This window comes from Podarcis gaigeae, assembly GCF_964106915.1.
Source record: "Podarcis gaigeae genome assembly, chromosome: 5".
NCBI classification, from domain to species: Eukaryota; Metazoa; Chordata; class Lepidosauria; order Squamata; family Lacertidae; genus Podarcis; species Podarcis gaigeae.
Window position 1 is genome coordinate 31,095,466 of NC_139681.1, and position 20,711 is coordinate 31,116,176.

Genomic DNA, 20,711 nt, shown 5'->3' on the forward strand with positions numbered 1-20,711 from the left:
TGCATTACTGCCTGTGGCATGGTGATCTGTCAACCTGCATGATGAGCTGCCTATGTAAAAAGTGATGCAAACTTTACTTTTCCCCTACTCTACCCAACCACTTTTAAAAGGCTTTAAGTATGAACATGCATTGCCCCCCTTTTGCTACAGCTTTTAGCTTTGTTGATGATTGTAAAGGAATAAATATTTCATCTAATGTTTCAGGAAATGTCTTTTATATTTTTTATCATCTCAACCAGCCCAGACGTGGTTCTGCTTTGTATATACAATAATGATGGTCATCAACTTTAAAAGCTGTAGTATTTAAGTGTATACCTGAATAACCAAAAACTCCTCTTTTTTTTCCTTGTCCAGTTTGAAATATGTTGAGTAAATGGCTTCATGGACTTATTTCTCCCTAAAATTTCAGGGTACTCCGGGACCAGTTGGAGTTCCAGGACCAGCAGGACCAAAAGGAGAGAGGGTGAGCAACCTATAGCAAACAGGTCCATATACCAGCTGTCTGTTACAAGTCCAATACATCTTAAACGCAGCAAATTTTACTTTTCTGATATTATAAGTAATGCTTCCTAATGGATGGCATGATGCAGGTGGTGCTGTGGTCTAAACCACTGAGTCTCTTGGGCTTGCAGATTGGAAGATTGGCAGTTTGAATCCCTGCAACAGAGTGAGCTCCTGTTGCTCTGTCTTAGCTCCTGCCAACTCAGCAGTTCAAAAGCACACTAGTGCAAGTAGATAAATAGGTACCACTGTAGCAGGAAAGTAAACAGCGCTTCCATGTGCTCTGGCTTCTATCACAGTGTTCCGTTGTGCCAGAAGTGGTTTAGTCATGCTGGCCACATAGTCGTCTTTGACTGGACTTAGCTGTCCAGAGGTCATTTACCTTTTTACCTTAGCTAACGGATATTTCCACTGTCTCTTTTTCACTTCTAATGTGTTTTGTTATGTGAACATGATACCTTTTCAGAGATAAACAGTAAAAGGAATGTTTATTTAACGCTATTCTGTTGCTAGTCAGCAAAATACAGTTTAACCGACACTTTGGGGACCTTTTTGCGGGGATGGAGGTGGAAATCTCTCCTCTCCAATTCCACGCTAGCGTGAGAAAAAATTATGTGAAACTGAAAATACAATTCTGTCGCCTAAGGCTCAGAAGTAACTTGCTACTATGAAAGATATAGTATTGGTCTACCTTCTCTGTGCCTGTAGTACACTTTCAAAATCAGGACATACTTCTGTCTTCTTAAATTCATTTTAGGGCAATAAAGGAGACCCTGGAACAGCAGGACCAACAGGACCAGCAGGACTTCCTGTAAGTATAAAGCATTATTTCTTCTTCCTCCACCTCACTTTCCCCATGAAATTCACTTTAATAATTCTACTGCACGAGAACATAGACCTTCTGCTGCAGTTACTTGAGTAAAGCTAAATGCTTTTAAATTTCTCCATAAGTAAAAAAAAGTATGATCAATTTTCTGTCTAGTTCAAAGGTGGCTAACTCCTAGCTTGGGGGGCAATTTTTTTGCCATTCTCCACAAGGCTTCACCAATTTTGGTGTAAGAACAGCGGGGGTAATATTTAGGCAAATGGATGGGATGAATACTGAGGTTAAGACGTCTCCAACCCGCCCAGTGACCTAATAGCAATTCAGATCTTCTCCATCTCAGTCATCAGATGAATCACTTTATGAGCAAGGTTGTAGTTCTAAGGTGATATATGTGGTTCTCCTTGCCTCCCTATTTTATCCCAACAACCCTGTGAAGTAGGTCTGGCTGAGAGACAATGATTGGTCAAATGTCACCCAATGAGCTTCATGGCTGAGTGGGGATTCAAATACTAAGCCAGGGTACTGCACTGGCTTTAAAATGAGTAACTTCTTTAAACATTCATACCTATATTATAGGGTTCACAAGGCTCACCAGGTGAAAAAGGAAACCGGGTAAGTCTTAAATTATGGCTCTTTCACTATTAAGGCCTTTAAGGAACGGTGGAATGATTAAATTTGTGAGGACATCAAAAGGGATAAGGTAAAATCTAACTGCCTAATAAAGTATAACCCAAAGACTTATCATCCTTTTCAAGGATGTTACCTGTTCAAGAATGTAGGAGCCTGCAGTAATATTGGCTGCTAGCAGTAATAGAACCATTGTTCGAAATAATTCTCATGAAACACTTGGAAAATAAAGTTGTGATACAATACTTGAAGTAACAAGATGATAAGTCTTCATAGCACATCACAGTCATGATGAGCGTTACCTCTTAGTTTATGATTTCTCTAAGGCTGCTGTTGCGTAGAGTACTTAATCATTCCACCTCTGCTTTTATAACTTCCTTTTGATTAAAAAATAAATAAAATGTAGTTATTATTCTGATTACTCTATCAAGCAAGTTCCTGATACTTTTTCAGTTGGTTTTAAATTTGAATAAAATGTTTAGGACAGTCCTGGTTAACTAAAACTGAAAATTCAGAAACCACTTCAGGCTGGGTTTCTGTCCCAACAAGTTTATTGGCAGATGAGAACTGTCACAGATTGATGAGCTAACCTTCTGCCCAGTTAGACAAGAGACAGCTTTGTTTCTGAATTGCTTGTAATAAAGCTCTGGGGAAAGTCAGGCCAGTTTCACTCTCAGTGCCATTCATAATTCTGAAACCACTTAAAGAGAATAAAGATCCAAAGCACCATGCAGGAGTATGTTTTGCAAAACTGCAACAAATACTTTGAAATCACAATACGGGGGCAGGGGATGAGTTAGAGCAACTGTGCACACACAAATCCTGCATAAGTATCCATTTAGTCATTAAGAAATGAAGAGTCCTTCCATATATCATTAGCAGACACTTTATGACTAATTGCTGTTTTGGAAACGTTTCTTGAGTCGGGTATGAAATGTGTGGTGCTGTGGATGTAAAACAGTCAAGGGCAGCCTGTTATTTAACTTGCAGCATGATTTGGCAACGGGATACTCTGTGCAGCAGTTGCGGAAATTATCTTTCCAAACTAGATTTGATGATAGCACAACCCAATATTGGTTGCATTGTGCTGTATGTTGACAAAGCGGGAAAAGGGCTGATTTAAAGCTCAGGAGGAGAGGGCAGGAGACTGCTGACCCCTTACCCTGCCCCTCCCACCCCACCTGCTTCTTTCCAGCTGCATTTATCCTAGCAGGATTACTTCCAGCCTAGGAGTCCTCCTGGCTGAAAAAGAGCTAAGAAGACATAATTTGCGTAGGGAGAAGTACAGAGAACAGGAGGTTCTCCTGCCTGCCCCTAATGTGCTTTTAAATCTCACTCCAAGTTCTGTTTTAGAAGGATCCAATGGCAGGCCTGATTCTGACCCATGAATCTCATGCTGCCACCATCCCATGCAGCTTGGTCCTTCTTTTCTGCTAATCAGTCCCATTGGCTCTTGTGTGATACCATAGGGGTTTATCTCCCAGAAAGAGCAGTCAAGAAAATAGAAATAAATGCAATATTATAATAGATCATGGGAATGGAGTATGCTCATTTGGACAAACCAGCTGAAAAGGTGCCAATGCTTATTCTGTGCATTAAACTTGAATTTGTTATTTCAACTGTTTTTTCTTCTTCTCCTGTCTTTGTGTGGTTTGCGTGTGTGTGTTCCTTGCTTCTACAGGTCTACCTTTGTCCCCCTTATCCCTTCCTGCTCTTCTGCCTTTTCTCCCGGATCCTTCCTTCTCTTCCTGCCACAACCCAGTCTGCATTTTCTCCTGGATTATCCTCCCTCTAAGCCAACGTTTGATCCTGGGTGACCTCTCCTTTCCCATCCATTTTTCCTGCCAGTTTATTTTTGTTTTATTAAAAAAACAAACAACAAACCCATTTATTTCCCTTAAAAAAATATACCCACTCTGCCTGATTTTATGTCGCCTCCTTGCGCCACCTAATCCTTATACCAGTTACTAAATGAAACTCCCTCTGCAGCAATCCCACTTACATCCTACATCCACAAGCACTTATCAAAATGTTTCCCTCTTTTGTATGTTGCTGATTTTTGTAAATTGGCTTGGAAAGATTTCATAATTATGTTGTCTTTCTGACTATTGGTCCTTGGCTTGATGTTGGCATTATTCATTCAAGGTGACTTTGCACCATTGTTCAGAGAGGTAGCATGAGGCCGATGGTTTCCATTTTTATCCCTTTGAGGGTCTATTTTAAGAACTTAAGTAGAATAGAGCATTTTTACAAGAATTTGCCAATGTTGCCTCTCCTGTTAAATAAAAAAACATGGTGGATCCAGCTGATTAATATGTGATTTTTAAACAGAAGTGTGTCTTCCTAGGTTTATTTTAAAAAATAATACAGAACTTCAGCAAGATTATGGTTTTTTTCAAAGTTAGTCATTGGGAAAAAAGTGTAATGATCCTCACCACTCATTTTACTTTTATTGTCCGCTTGGATATTGTAGGTCAGAATTCCCCACTAAGCTCAATGGGATTACTTCTGAGGAAATGTGAGGAGAAGCTGTTCCCAATGCTAATTATTCTGAAAAATTTCAGGAGGAACAGTGATTATTGAATCAATCAATCAATCAATCAATCAATCAAAATAAGCTTTATTGCACTAGCCAAAGGCCATGACAAAACAATACAAACACTGCCTGGAAAAGAAATATCTATATAACTATATAACTGTATAAAGAAGAGCCACTGCATGAAAATGGAAGACAAACACCTTGCTATTGTTTGAGGTTTTAATAATACAAAATACACATACATTTAAACATAAAATGCCAAAGCCAGCCAAAAAATAATAATAATAATCATGAAGAATGTTAAATGAAAAAGAAAATCAAGCTTTTGAAGTTAATTGTTAATACATTACAGTTAATACATTACAGTATTTTGTTTTTATGAGACACTGACTTGAAATGGATAATCCTAAATCTTTTATGTATCTTTTTTAATAAACTATTATTCACAGGGGGAAAGGGGCAAGAAAGGCTCTAGGGGGCCTAAAGGGGATAAGGGAGACCAAGGAGCGCCTGGATTAGATGCACCCTGCCCATTGGTATGTTGTGTTTTATAAGGCACATTGTTTTATATTTTAAGCCACTGGGGAAGAAAGAAGGACAAGAGGCAATGACACCACAATGCAGGAACGTCTTGAATTGATTTCTTTAAAAAAAGAAGAAGAAAAAGAAGAGGGGAGCTCTGCCATACCTACTGAAGTGATTAAAGGAAGCCAGAGCAAGCCCTGGCCATGTCAAACTGGCCCAGTTGAAAAAGCAATACCACTTAAAAACTTCTAGATTCACTGTTACAGCTTCTTCCACAGACTCAAGGCCAATTCAAACATGTGTGTTCACTCGTTCACTTGATGACTTACTGCTGAATTAACTATCTCAAATGAAATGTGTTATGAGGCAATGTGAAAACTGTGTGATCTCATCTACAGGGGTTTGTTTGTAAAGGGTCATCACTTTACATTATAATCATCAAGTGAATGTGCATGTGTGAAGAGGGCCTGAGTAAAAGTGAAATCTAAAAGTGCCTTCTTCCTTCGCCCACTTTGGAGATGAGCAAATGTTGTATCAGAAAGATGTTGCAGCTGATTGTGTTGCAGGGTACTCAGTTTATGACACCCAGTGAAAAACAGACTGATCTAGTCCAAAGAAAAAGGAGAAAGTTCTTGACATTGAGCCACTTGCATACGGGCAAATTACTCCAATTGTACTTTTAACAAAGAAGCAAGTGGCTTTCTGATGACACCTGAAAGATAATTTGAAACACGTGCAGCTATGTGGAGAGCTTCAGAATTCCTTACCTCCTATGTCTCAAAATAAGATTTTTTTTTAAAAAAGGAAATGTTCTAGTGTTAACTTTTCAAGCCGTATTTTACTTGGTTTACTTTATCTGGGTTATAATAGCTTGTATCTGTATCTGGCCAGAGAACATGACAAGATTTTATTCTGTTTTCTTAATCATATCAAATTAACAGTACTTCAGTAAGATTTTCTAAAGATATTTTAAAGTTAAGCTAATAAAAAATGTGACAAAACCCCAAAGTATTCCATTTCAGCTACTTCCTTAACTCTGTGAATTCTGTAGCAAAGCCATCCAAACAGCTAAAGCACACCTGCCACCAAGTTGCTTTGAAGTATCAGCTTCCTGGGAAGTCTTTCCCCAAAATTTGGATTCTCTAATCTTCTCCATTTAAAACTAGTAGCTTCTGATTATTTCAGAATACTATTTTTTTAAAAAGCTATCATTGTATGCCATTGTACATAAAAACACTGGGACTATAACCTGAGTGCCTTTGAGTACATCATTGTCCTACTGAGTTTCTCCACCCATAAAATGGAGATTATCTGCACTGACTAAAGTAATTCTAGTGGTTGATTTCACGAACAGGGACTTCGAGGTTTTAAAGGCGAGAAGGGTGAGCCGGGGTTACCAGGGCTGGACGGGCTGGATGCCCCTTGCCCATTGGTATGGTGTTACCTTCCCTTTCCTGCATGTTTCAGTTTGCTTTTCCTTCCTTCCTTTATTGCAAGACCCTTTCCATATCCCCTCCCTTTCTCCCAAATGCTTGATGTCCATTGACACTCATAACAGCTTTTGGAGTGAGACCGGTTGCTACTACCATTTTCCTGCAATATATGAGGTTAAATATGCTGGTTTAAGGAACATAAAGCTGCTCGCTCGTATCTGCTTTACTTCTTCTTTAACTTTCATGATCTTACAAATATCTCACACCACATAAAAGAGCATCTAATTCACATATATAAACTGTGACCCTTCCGCAGATCTTGCTATTCGCCACATCACCCTGCCTTCCCACTTCTGTCCTGCAACACACCTATTTCATATCCTCTATTTCAGAATTACAGGTTTCCCATGTATCATGGCAAAAGACTATGCATAGTTCTTTCATTTTTTAATTCTGAATTTGTAATTTGTTCAATTGTAATCTGTTCCTTGAAGATTTCAGGAGACAGGTTATTGACTGGGACCATAAGGTTTGGATATGTTACACTGATTCTGGCCCAAATGCACCAGCTACCAAATAATTTCCAGGCTCAGTTCAAAGTGCTGTTTTTGCCATTTAAAGAGAATCACCTCTCCAGATGAACCAGCCCATACCCTGCAGTCTTAATCAGAGGCTCTTCTCTGTATGCGCCACCCAAGCAAGGTGCAGAAAGTTAGCCACACAATAATGGGTCTTTTCAGTGTTGCTCCCCCCCCCCCCCGTGGAATATACCACATTCATTACTGGTTACACACACAAGCACACACACTCCTACTCTGATACACTACATGGATACAAACACACATGCAAAATCTTGTGAAAAGTCAAACTGATGCCATATTCTTCTAACAAAGCAAGAAACCCAATGTTAAAATATGCTATCTGCTTCAAGCATGAAAAAAACCTTACTTTTTAACTTGTCACTCTGCTGCGATAGTTCCTGGACTGCTCTGTATTCTAAGAGCATGTATGAAGTCCATGCTTTTCAAGTGTGATATGCCTAATTTCTGCTCTTTACTAATAAATATGCTTCCTTCTGCCTCTGCAAAACAAACACACTGTTATGACCACATCCTTCTGTTGATCCCCTCAATTGTAACTCCTGTTCCCTAACTTTGGATTTTACATGCATTACACAATTCATTCCTGCCAATGGGACCATTGTACCAATGGGAACTTCTTCATTCATTGTTAATGGCTCTTCAGTTATTGCATTTTGCAGTTGTATGTACCAGCGGAAAGATGTACTGTCAGGAGAGTGTCTGCATTAAGGATAATAGGTTTAGAAAACATGTGGTTATTTCAGTGTCAAATGATCATTAATTTATCATACTTCTTGCCACTATATTTCAAGATTGCCATAATAAAAAAGGTATTATTTCTTATGAGAAATCTCTATTTAGAAAGCATATTAGTTGTCAGAGGAACAAACCAGTCATAATTCTGCTTGAAGTTTGATCAATCCACAAGTCTGACCAGCTCTTTGTTTTAATAGGTTTGTGTGTATGTATAAATGTATATGTATATATATATCAAACACACACGTTAAAATACTGGAATGACTAATGGGTAATCCAATTAGAAATCTGGGTGACAGGAATACAGCTTGCTGCACACACTTGACAGTATTAGGGGACACACTGGGACTTTCCTTTAAACTGGCTCCCCTCATATATCCATGGCTTGGTAAGTATAGCCTTAGAAAATTATTCTATTTGTGCTTACAGATATTTTAAATAATACGTGCACACACATCCTGCAAAGCACTAAACAAAACATCAAAACATTGTAGTTTAAGGACTGGGTAAATGCTATGGCCCCACCATAGCCTACTGAGGAGAGGCTTTTGGAGGCTAAACCAGTCAGTAGTAGCTGTACATTTAGAAAGTAATTTATGAGCCACAGAAATCAGTGACAAAACTTCCATAGGTTTTAATGGATCTGGAATCCACACTTATTGGACAGTAAACTGATTGTATGGAAAGGTCCAACATGAATTTGGTTGCAAGATTCTGATTTGGAACATGTGGGCCTTCTATTATATGCGGAGGCAGCCCTCTTGTACCAAACATGTTTATTCAATCTATGGCTAAGCAAGGTGTATTACATTGGGATATCTCATCTAAACAGATTTTAAATTTTGAATATTTTCTGCTGCTATATTATTTATTTCCTCTCCTGATTTATTTTAGTCTTTTGCTGTTTTGAACTCCTTAAATCATTCTTTGTTATAGGGGGAAGATGGCTTGCCAGTTCAAGGATGCTGGAATAAGGTAATGGCATGATTGTGATATGTGCTGCTTCTGCATGGTGTAACTATAACAGAAAAGCATGAAGGGTTGGCCATAGCACACTTCTGTACCAATTCAAAAACATCTATATTATAGGTACTATGTTATTGTTCAAACATATGCAAATAAGATGAATACATGGGTAATGTATCTTTTATAACTCAGACCAAACCAAACACATTAGCAATTCACCATGCTGTATGCCACCCAGAGTGGGGTATACATAATATAATCATAATCATATCAAAAGCCTAAAATTATAAACTGTATGCCAATATTTTAAGTAGATATGACGCTAAACACATCATTAGCAAACATCTCTGTATGCAGTCTCTCTTTTAATGCAGAGCAGGCACATGAGGGTAGTGCTGCAAAGAGAACTTTCCTTCTGGGGTCAAAAACAGCTGGAAGGGATTATCTTTTGGGGGGCATGATAGAGGAAAGAGTTAAACCTTCTATCACCATGTACTTCGGTCCTGACAAAAATCACCCCAAGTTCGCTATTCTTTTTCTTTTAATCCACATACCTGCTTACTAATGATGTGTTTGATGACATATATAGTTTGGTCCTTAGAAGTCAGAATTTGACATTCATGAGAATGTTAGACTTATTTAACACCTCACTTCTGTTATTCAAACAGAGACTTTCATAATTAAACATCCAAAACACCCAAAACTTTTAAAATTAGTATTTAAACCACTTGGTTTAAATCTGTAATTTGTACAGAGGTTACATATCTATTGGACTCTCTGTGTAAAAGTATTTGTGAACCTTTATGCATTCAAAAGTATGCTATATGTCTGAATCCAGCATTAAGATGCCCTGGTGCATCCATTGTAATAAAGTATCTCTCCATAAAGTTCATGCTGTGATTAACCTCTCACAAGATGTCTCGTACAGTATGATTACATTTTACATGCATTTAACTTGTGTAGTTTCAACCCTAAGAGGTTGAAGGCCAGCTGGTTGAAATTCCACAAGTTAAATGCAAGCAAGGCAGAGAGCTTAGCAGCCTTTTTGTGCCAAGTTTTCCCAGTGCAAAAAGAGCTTTTAAGTTCTCTGCCTTTCTTGTGTGGGCCATGCCCTCTCAGCACACCAGTGCTGGAATGCTCTTGCAAGATCTCACAGGGCTGTCCAAGTTCCTGTGAGATGTCGTGTGAGCATCCCTAACCTTCCAGAGCTAGCATGCTGAGTGGGCCTTGCCCAGCAAGCAAAGCAGAAAGCTTAAAAGCTCTGCAGATCATAAGACTGCCACTGATTAAAGTGGAATTCCAGTGAAGCATTTTGAACACCAAAGTGCAGACTGTGAATATAGAGGGAATAGGACCAAATGGGTTACAAATTTCTCCTAGTCAATTACTGAAGAATGCAAAATGAACAGGTGATTTCCCCAGGACTTCAGTTCCTAAGAAAAATGCCTGTCAACAAAGCTAGACATTTTCATACTGATGAAACATGCAAAATCTCTCTCTTTTACATCAATAGGACTTCAACATGCTTAGCTTTGATTACATGCTTAGATTATTTCCCTTGGATCATACTCACATAACAGTATACCTTCACAGCACTTCTTCTCAACAGAAAATCCCTTTCAAAATTATTATGTGTGATATTAACATAGTTTTATATTTTTCTTTTGCAGTGAAGATTCTAACCATGGACTGGCCTGTGTGTGTATGTGTGTTTGTGCATAGAATATTTATTTTTATACAGTGTTCTTTTTGGAAGTGCCAAAAGATAATGCATTTTTCAAATTATAAAGAGCTGCATATTTTTGTACAGAAAATGCTACTTTTCTCCTTTTTATCTGATTGTCAGTCATTTGTATCATTATATGTATATTGATACTATGCTACTTGCATTGTGGAATACAGCTGCAATATTTGCATGATATTTGTGCACTCATACTAAGTGATACAGCTAAATAAGTTATTGCATTAAGGTGCCAGGAAGAATCACTCTATTTACATAGGAAGACCAACAAAGCCATTTGACAATGAATGCAAGAACAACTTAAAATACTATGGACTTTCATTATTAAAATGAAATGAAATTAACATTTGTAAAATAAATCATATATATATATATAATGGTATTTCATGGGGAAATGTAAGCCAACAAAGTGAGAAACAACAGGGACCACCTGTGTTCAAGCCTATTGCCAGCAGAGGGCACCGATGAAATAACTAGGAGAGAATTTGTGGATAACAAAACATGCACATACATAAACACTGATCTTCTAGAATCAGTTAAAGCTAAGGTTAACATTTCAGTGAGGAAGTCATTGGTGGGAACAGCAGGCTTCCGATACACAACTAAGTGCACAATCTTATACACCCTTACAATAAGGAAGTTGGTCCCACTGAACTCAGTAGAAACTTCTAATAACCCTTTTCAGTTCTTGGATGTCTTTTAAAATTTGCTGCCTCTCTTCCCATGCATTGCTGCTCTTCAAATATTTCATTCTAAGGAGCATCAAATGTTATTGCACTAAGATGCATTTATTCAGCATTTCCCTGTTTGCCCCTGCACCCTGCAAGATCTCACAACCCAAACAACGGCTGTTTTCCTCTGGTTTTAACACATGTTGCTTCTTGTCCTCACTTCAGTGCCAAACTAAAGGTAATGCAAGAGACTAAAATAATTAATTGTGGCCACTATCAATTAAAACACATGAACCCAAGAGGCCCAGAGTGGTGGTCCTGACCCCAGAAGACCCCAAGCTGCGCGCACACACACACACACACACACCACACACACACACACACACACACAGGCAATCCATGATAAGGATCTCAAGGTCACATTTAGTTGTGCCCTCAGATCAGTGAACAGTCAGTTAAGTTTCCCTTGACATTATTAACATATGATAGATTCTTAACTAAATATATGCTGACCACTTCACACAGAGGAAAGAGCAGCTTTCTGGTCAATCCACTGAAACCAGGACAAACCCACAGCAGGATATGCTTTGGCTTGGTAGGTCATGAGGTGTGTGTGCCTCAGCTGAACATTTCCAATTATTTTCTCATTTCCCCATGTGACTTGTCATTCTTCTCATATCCTTCTAAATCTCTTCTGGCTTCTCAGCATTTTCTTGAACTTTAGTATGGAAAACATAGTACTACAAGTGAAGGCTTAGCCTTGTGTAGATTACTGCTATGTATTTCTCTTAGTCTTGGAAGCAGTACTAGCTATGTATACTATTGACACAGACCAGTATTTTAAAAGATGTCACTCAGTTCATGCACCATGCAAATTCCCCATCATGACTACCACCAATATCCACACTAATGACAGATCCGCAACATACATTTAAAGCATACCCATCACACATTGAAAGAACATTACTTTCTCCAAAGAATCCTGGGAACTGTAGTTTAAAAAAGACAGAACTGTAGCACTGTGAAGTGGGAAACTACAGATCCTGGGATTTTGGGGGCGAGTTGTGTGCTTTAAATGTGTTGGATGGTCTTTAAATATATGGTGTATATCTGCCCCAACTCTGCAGCTGACAATTCAAAATGTGCACTGCATCCCCATGATGCACCCCAAACGAATAGTTATGAAACCCAACTCAGATTTAGTTCACTATCAGGGCACAACAGGAAACTAGACTGTTCCTGGTTTACAATGTCACTATTCTGAGTAGAGCAAAGGATTGTGCAACATACTAGCTGCAATCCACTCACATTATTTCAGGGAGGTGTGATAGACTCCCATCATTTTCAGAAAAGGGATGGCACAGGTGCAAAACCCAAAATAGCTAAGTGAAAAATACTTGCTGCTAAGGATTATAAACATTTATGTTTAAGTGGAGCCCAGTGGAACACAGATAAAATTAGATTTGAGATTTTGCATAGTTTTAAGTACATGAGAGCAGCACTTTTACTAATATCTGAAAGGACATTTCTATATGAAATAATATATCTGTCACTTAAAGGGTCAAACTCCTTGGCTGATAGCCAAATAATGAAACCAGTAAGAGAGTGGAGATATTTGTGGAAGGCCTACAGTGGTGACAGAAGAACATCCTGCTTGAAGGTTTGCTGAAGCTATTGAATGAGTTGCCTCCAAGGAGCACGAAGTATTCTTGAGCCACGCGCACCAGAGCTTTGTTCCTGAACAGTGGACCTGGTGAGGCTGCAGAAGATGGACACCCCAGTGGTTTTTGCTCTCTCCTTCCAGAGGTTGGCACCAGTGCCAGATGTGAGAGAAACTGGCTTCTGTTTCATCATTTTTCATTCAATTCAGTCTGTTTTGATAATAGGAGCCTTCGTCCAAAAATCTTGACATGTCATGCAGCAGCTGATGTGAAGAACATTAGGACATAAGACAACTTTCTGTGGTTGTTGCTTTTTTCAGAAGAGGGGCTATTTTTCTCATATTTCTAAGCAATAAACTTGAATATTGATTCTGAAAAGCAGCTCAGTGAAGATACAGCAACACTTCGCCATCTTTCCTGGTTGCCCAGTGACAAACATTCATTTACTCACGTGATGATTCCATCGTTAACCTTTTCATGGCTTCTCTTCAAAAGCTACCGTTTATTTTTCTGCAAGAAAGTTATTATCCTTTTGGTGTACTAGAAGTTAATTTTAAATTTGATAAATGTTTGATTTCTTTTCTACATAATTTTAGTTCTACTCATTTTCAGACATTTTTCATACTAGAAACATATTTGTCATGAAGTATTTGCTGCCATGATAAAACTGCTCAATTCTCTAGGTTCCCTTTTCAGTGGAACTATCCCAGTGCTAAAAACATAAGGGCACCACTTTAACAGACTGTACAAGTTTATGGGACAAAAGATTAGGGGGGGGGGGGAATATAACTTTCCAATAATGTGCTGACATTTTTAATGACAACTTCGCCCCTTTTGAATTTTGATAGTTTTGTAATATCATCTGATTTATTTAAGAAGTCTCAAGTGGATGCAATGTAGTCCCAGTAACTTACTGTTTTGTCAACTAGGTTTAAAACTTCTACTGATTCCTGTAGTCCATGTGTATTATTGTTAATTTGTTTTAAGTGTAGGTATCTCTGGGATGTCTTCTATTGTGAAGACTTGTGCAAAAAACGCATTTAGTTCATCTGTAATTTACTTGATGGTTTTTTTTCCTTTTCTGAATGCTCCCCCAGGGCTCTAGCACAGTTAAACTGCCCCAACAGCTCCTTGCATACAACACTTTTGCATACATTTGGGCTCCCTTATCCCTTTTACAGGAGGCAATTCTGTGTATACATCTGTTTACACATGCAGATCTGCATCCTACATTGCTGAAAATGGATTCATGCAGAAATAGCATATTCACATTGGAATGCCCACAAAGCTCTAGATGAGAACTGTCAGTAAACACTCAAATAGCAATAACCCATAAATTCTTAAGGAAACACACATGATTGCTGATTGTTGGATGCTAATTTCACCAGGACAGAATTCGTGGAATGAGGCTCCCCCCACCTTCCCTCTAGTCCCCTGAAAGTCTGTTAGTAGTGACTGGGATACTTTGGGGATATGTTATGGGGGCCTGCAAATTAAAACCCCTCACTTCTGATTAGAACAGCAATCTGGGATCTAAACCTTTATGTTTCATTGATTGCTTATAAATCATAGTTTAGTGCAGAGCCTGAACTATTCAGTAAGAAAATAGAAGGATTTCACAATACTGAGAACAAACAGTATAAACTGGTTACTGGAAACCTTAATTGCCACTGGGTACTATTTCATCACTAAATGATTTCTGCCACAGCTTTAACTGCAGAAAAACCAGAAATGGGCAAGTCAAAAGTGATACAGGGTAGTCGTTCATGAGACTTGCGCTTAAGTTCTTATAATTATACCACACTGGGCACAGTTAAGTGCACCATTATGAACCAATGCCACTGAAATCAATGGGGCATAAGCATGGATCTATGTTGCAGTGTACCCATAATTTAGATGTCCTGCTAGGTTTCAAGGATTGTTCCCATCCCAACCTCCACATATACAATCTGGTCAGCAAAGAGGTGTTCACTGCGATGTTGGAGGTGGCTCCATATAGACAATGGGGATGCATACAGAGGACTGCCCAGCAATGAGGAGAAAGCCCTCTGCACTTACGAATTCTTTATGTATGCACCTGCAAAATTTTGGATTGGACTGAATGTTCTTCAGATCAGGGAGAGAGTGCTCACAAAGAACAAGAAGAAATTGAATGTTACTTCAAAACATTTTTGATATAAGACTTATTCAGTGTAAGTATTAACAGGGACTGCTATTTTTGCATATCAGGTTTGTTGCAGAAGTTCGTTTTGTTGAGGTAAGAATGTGTCCAACTGCAGGGCGGTGTGCCTTTGTACTTTAATATATTCATTTTTTAATATTACATTTCCTTTTTTATTTTGTTATATATTCTGTAGCTGTATTTTGATATGGAAAGCAGGAAAATTTTAAGTTCCTAAATCATTTGTTGTTAGGGATGATGTTTTCTTGCCTTCTAAGTACACTATCTTATTGGTGCTTTTTTGCTGATGGGCAGATGTTCAGCTCGGAAGTTTTCTTTTTTCCACAGACTACCCTGGGGACCAAACAACTGTGGACTCCCTAAATACAGGCCCCCAATCAAGCTCTAGCAACTCAGTTATGTTTGGCTAACAACACCAGGAAGAGGACAGGGATTCACATTCCAGTGAATGTGCATCTAACTGTGCACCCCCATCATTCTGGCGCATTAGCTATGTATAATTATGCACCACTTGAGCTGGATTGAGGGATCAAAATGGTCTCTTTCAATAACAGTAACAATTTACACAAAATGTAGGGACCAGGAAGGGCAAAGAAATGGTCTCTTTTGATGACAGGTGGTCTCTCTAAACGAAAACAGACTCAAACATGTCTGTTCTGTTTGAAGCGATTGTGAAAATGAAACTAACCTCTATACTGCCAATTTTGTTATCCAATAAGACACCTTCCTGTGCTTTAACTTTCAATATCCAAATTGTCCTAAGTAAACAACTCCTTGCTCAGAGACACAGTATAGCTCTGGACATGAAGAGCCTGAGGAATGAGCAAGAGAGGACTGCCATCACCTTCACACTCTCCTTGTAAGCTTCCTCTATTGAAAACAGAATGCTGGACAAAATGGATCTTGCATGATCCCCAATATATTTATGAATTAATTGAGCACTTAAACGCTAAGTTCATTACGCAGTCTGTATAATCTTCGGGCATTTGGGTTGCTTGCATATTTGTTAGCTCTCAATGGTTTTATATCTAAATAACTAAATACCAGCTTTGCTTTATAAATGATGTATGGAGAAGGAATTATACTTTTTACATGCATTAATCTTAGGTTTTATTGTTGCTATTATTTTTGACTAGTTACTATATTATTTTGAGATTTCAGACAGTAATGGGAAGTATAAGGGTCTGATGGTAAATCAATTAGCTACCTTTTCCTATTAATACATTGCTCCTGGTGAGTGCCAACTTCCATTTAGAGAAAATTCCGTATGTCTCCGCATCCCAATACACTTCAACACCTTACTTCTACATCTTTCATATCCTTTCAATCAGTGCCACTAATTCTAGTGACTCTTGCAAATGAGTGCATATCCTCCTCATGCAACAAATATATTTTCATAAAATATATTTAAACTCCTATTTAATGTATCTACCAAATTTTCTCCAATATATGTAATCAAAAATTTCTAATCTTCATTCTACATGTTCTTCCAAAACTAGAAATCAGTGCATGCCAAACAGCAAAAAAGATATTGAAAGTGAAATTAATTCTAAATATGTTCTAGCAGCTATGCAAACTTTTGTATGAGCATGAGAACTCGTAGAAAAGCCTATCTACAATAGCTCTGTGCACTGTTGTGCAAACATTTTTGGAATGCTAGCAGCATTTTTCTTCCCCTTCAGTTAATTATGGGATCCAGCACCACAATGTCTAAAGATGCATGTCCAAAAATCATGTTTTGCATGCAAAGGAATTGATTTTTTTGAAGAATTTCCTGTGAGTAGACCCATGCAAATATTTCCAAGGACCCATCATATCTTACTCATGTGACTTATTGAAAGATGACAAATTAGTTTTATTTGTCTTCTGTGTGCATTTACCAACAACAAAAAAACGAATTCAAAGTGTTAATTTAGGACAGACCCTACAGGAATTATTTCCAAATCCAGGTTAAGGTAGATTATAAATTCTAGGAACCTTCATAAATAGCAGGTAAAGATATTAAAATCAGGGCAGACAGAAACCTGCCATTTAAGATTTTTTTGTGTGGTATCCTACCTCACAATAATCAATGGGACTCTTGTAATAGCTTTAAAGTCATCATTTCATTCTAGATATTTAAGCTTTCAGAATTTGTTAAAAAAATTATATGAGTAGCTAATCTTTTGAATTAATATTTGGTTTTATTTTTTTTAAAAAAAAGACTTTCGTTATGGAGCCAGTTTTTGCAGGAAACTGATTTGCAGAAACAATTTGTTGTTGTTTCTGGTTTTGTCAATTTACATGACAAAATATGCTTTTTATCTGGTTTTATTTGATGTACAAATATTTAAAATTTTATTAAACTGGAATATATTGCATTGTTGGGGCATTGTTTCTACATTCTCCTACATAGGCTTCAACTGATTTGAGATAGACATCTTTGTATCTACATAGGTTGCAATGAAATTTTCAGTTTGTTAAATCACTGCTTGGCATGCCAACTAAATATTGTAGGGTAATATTTAATAAGCTTTGTGAGAAAGCAACTTCAAACTCTTTTTACTTCAAACAGATAAAGGTATTTAACTGTAAATTAACTGCAGCCAAGTGTATATGCCCACTTTAAAAAAAAGTATTTCAAGCTTCTGCTGAATACTGATTTAAACGTTTAGGGTTATATCCAACAAGTCATACACAGAGTAGAACTACGGAAATCAATGGGTAAATGCAGTTTTATTTTCAACATTCCCAACAAAATTACTTTTTGGAGAAATGGAATCAAGCATACACCTCATCATTATACTGTAACAAAATGTAAGGAGAAGATGCTCAGATCTTTATAAAGTAGCAGGAAAAAAAATGTTCACTTTTTATGTAAAAATATACTAAATCAGGATACATACACATTCGTGGCTTGAAAAGCAGTGACATGGTTTTCTTCGCAACATTTCCAAATCACATTTTTATGTTGCTGTACACACAGGAGAGGAAGCAGGGGTGTCTTCAACCAATATGCATTACCTGCTACTCCCCACCCATTCCAATTCAATGAAACTTTCATCTGCACATGGGCCAGCCCGCCCATGAGGACTGGTGAAGCAGTCAACTCACATGGCAGATCCAGCCTCTGAGGAGCATGTCACCCACCGCTTCCTGTGCTTGTCGGCCGCAGCCTCCTCTGCTCACAGGCTGTTCCTCTCTGGCTTTCTTTTACTCCCCACCACCACCTTCAGCATGCTGGGCCTTTTCCAGACCACCTCCAGTTGCCTCAGGTGGCTGCTGAAAAGTGGTGGCAGGGGGCGCTGCAGAGGAAGCAGCAGCCCTTTCTATTTTGTCTCTCTCATGCGGCAAAAACGTCCTAGGCTGGCCCAGACAATGGCTATCGGAAATGAACACACCTCAGATTAACTGCTGCTTACGTTTTCAAGTCAGATGGAAGCTGGTTTGAGGGGAAACACATCAAACACCAGTAATTCCCAAGAAGCTGGAGGATAGATAGGGATTGTGGTTAGCACCACGTGTCCATGGTTTCAAACCATCAGTGCTGGGAGCACACTGAGCTGAAGTAAACAGCAATACGCACATAGCCTCAAGTATAATAGCTTTCTTAGGCAAAGTAGATTATAAGCAACATTGAGGATATACGCTCAAATGCCATAACTAGTTCTCCATTCTTTATCATGCACTGTGGGGCAACAATTTGATCCTACTCCAGGAAAACTACAAACATTCACTGTGCTAACATTTACTTATCTTGTATTATTTCTGTAGTGGGGTTATTGTTTGGAAAACGTAAGTTTATGCAATTCTGTACTGTTGGTTTATTGTATATGATGTAAATATTTATCTTTTTAAAATGGCAAATGTTTACGATTTATTATTTCATGCAGCCGATTTAAAAATAAAGTGTGCATTCTCTTACAAAACCTTATCTGTATATTGTGTGTGTGTCTGCTATTAAGTGGTGATTGTTTAAACTTTTTTTTTTTACCGTGCTTCAGTTTTCACTGAAAACTTTGAAACTGTCTCTACTCAACCTTTATATTTATAAACAAAGACCGTATTTCCAATACAGCTTTAGGTTACATACGCTTCAGGTTACACACTCCACTAACCCATAAACAGTGCTTCAGGTTAAGAACTTTGCTTCAGGATGAGAACAGAAATCGTGCTCTGACAGCGCGGCAGCAGCAGGAGGCCCCATTAGCTAAAGTGGTGCTTCAAGTTAAGAACAGTTTCAGGTTAAGTACAGACCTCCGGAACAAATTAAGTACTTAACCCGAGGTACCACTGTAATCTCTCCTCACAATGAAAGTGATATATTTTAAACCACTGGGAGAAATAAAAAGCTTAAAATGCTATACAGTCATACCTCGGGTTACAGACGCTTCAGGTTGCGTTTTTTTGGGTTATGGACCAGCCGAAACCCGGAAGTACCGAAACGAGTTACTTCCGGATTTTGCGCATGTGCAGAAGTGCTAAATCGCACTTTACGCATGTGCAAAGCGCTGAATCGCAACCCATGTGATTCATGCACAAGTGCAGAAATCACTGCCAGACACAAAAATATATAGTTATAGGTAGGTAGCCGTGTTGGTCTGCCGTAGTCGAAACAAACAAACAAAAAATCCTTTCAGTAGCACCTTAGAGACCAACTAAGTTTGTTATCGGTATGAGCTTTCGTGTGCATGCACACTTCTTCAGATAGATATAATTCTTCAAAAGATATAATTGTCTTGTGATCAAGATTCCTGCTGTATTTCACTATTAGGACTTTTTTTATTTAGGACTTATAAAATGGTGACAAAAGTAGTTGCATTTGTGATAGGAAATAAGATTTAAAAGGATTTTGATGTATTAGTGATGAAATATTATTTCTATCTTATTAGTTATACATTGAGTACTGTTATGTTATTCATATTTACTTTTTTCCCCTCTCACCTTTCTCCCAGTAGAGGACCCAAGGCAGCTCACAGCTAAATACAGCTAAAACATGCACAATCGGTATAATTATTAAAAAACAAATTTTGTTGTTGTTGTTGTTTAGACAAATAAGTATCCCTATTAAAAACAGCCCTGAAAGACTTCTAAACCATTTAAAAGCATAAGTAGATCACACACCTTCATAAGGCTCTGCTGCAACAGCCAGTTAGTGGCCAAAGGTTTCTGAATCAAGTTTTTGCCTGTCCACAAAAGGAAAGAGCCAACCTAGCCCTCTGTGGCAATGACACAATTTGAGAGCAGTCCACTTAGCATGCCCATGAAGGTGGCAAGACATGGGAGTAAGGCCTCTCAATAATATCTCGAAGTCTGAGTAGAGTTCTATAGGCAGATGAACCCAATTCTCCAGATACTTTTTAATGTAGTTGAAACATTTTATAAACATAGTTACAGATAGGTAGCCGTGTTCGTCTGCCATAGTCAAAACAAAAAATTCCTTCCAGTAGCACCTTAAAAACCAACTAAGTTAGTTCTAGGTATGAGCTTTCGTATGCATGCACACTTCAGGTGTATCTGAAGAAGTGTGCATGCACACGAAAGCTCATACCTAGAACTAACTTAGTTGGTCTTTAACTTAGTTGGTCTTTAAGGTGCTACTGGAAGGAATTTTTTATTTTATAAACATCTTACTGGAAGCCTCAGGAAACAAAGCAGGACTTACTTCCACATAATTTTTTGCTGGGGCAAACTGCGTATTTTACCAGAGGCATGGTCCTTCC

General features: G+C 38.2%; 1 protein-coding gene across 1 annotated transcript in view; it reads left to right on the forward strand.

The window, feature by feature from the left end:
• Positions 1 to 18,917, forward strand: part of COL13A1 (collagen type XIII alpha 1 chain) — a 147,619-nt gene extending 128,702 nt beyond the window's left edge. Inside the window, exons 36-42 of the mRNA XM_083740709.1 lie at positions 410 to 463; positions 1,259 to 1,312; positions 1,904 to 1,939; positions 6,373 to 6,450; positions 8,725 to 8,763; positions 10,425 to 10,456; positions 12,726 to 18,917. Coding sequence (XP_083596835.1) covers positions 410 to 463; positions 1,259 to 1,312; positions 1,904 to 1,939; positions 6,373 to 6,450; positions 8,725 to 8,763; positions 10,425 to 10,427 — 264 coding nt within the window. The 3' untranslated portion in view covers positions 10,428 to 10,456; positions 12,726 to 18,917. The remainder of the gene's footprint in view (positions 1 to 409; positions 464 to 1,258; positions 1,313 to 1,903; positions 1,940 to 6,372; positions 6,451 to 8,724; positions 8,764 to 10,424; positions 10,457 to 12,725) is intronic.
• The last annotated feature ends 1,794 nt before the right edge of the window (positions 18,918 to 20,711 follow it).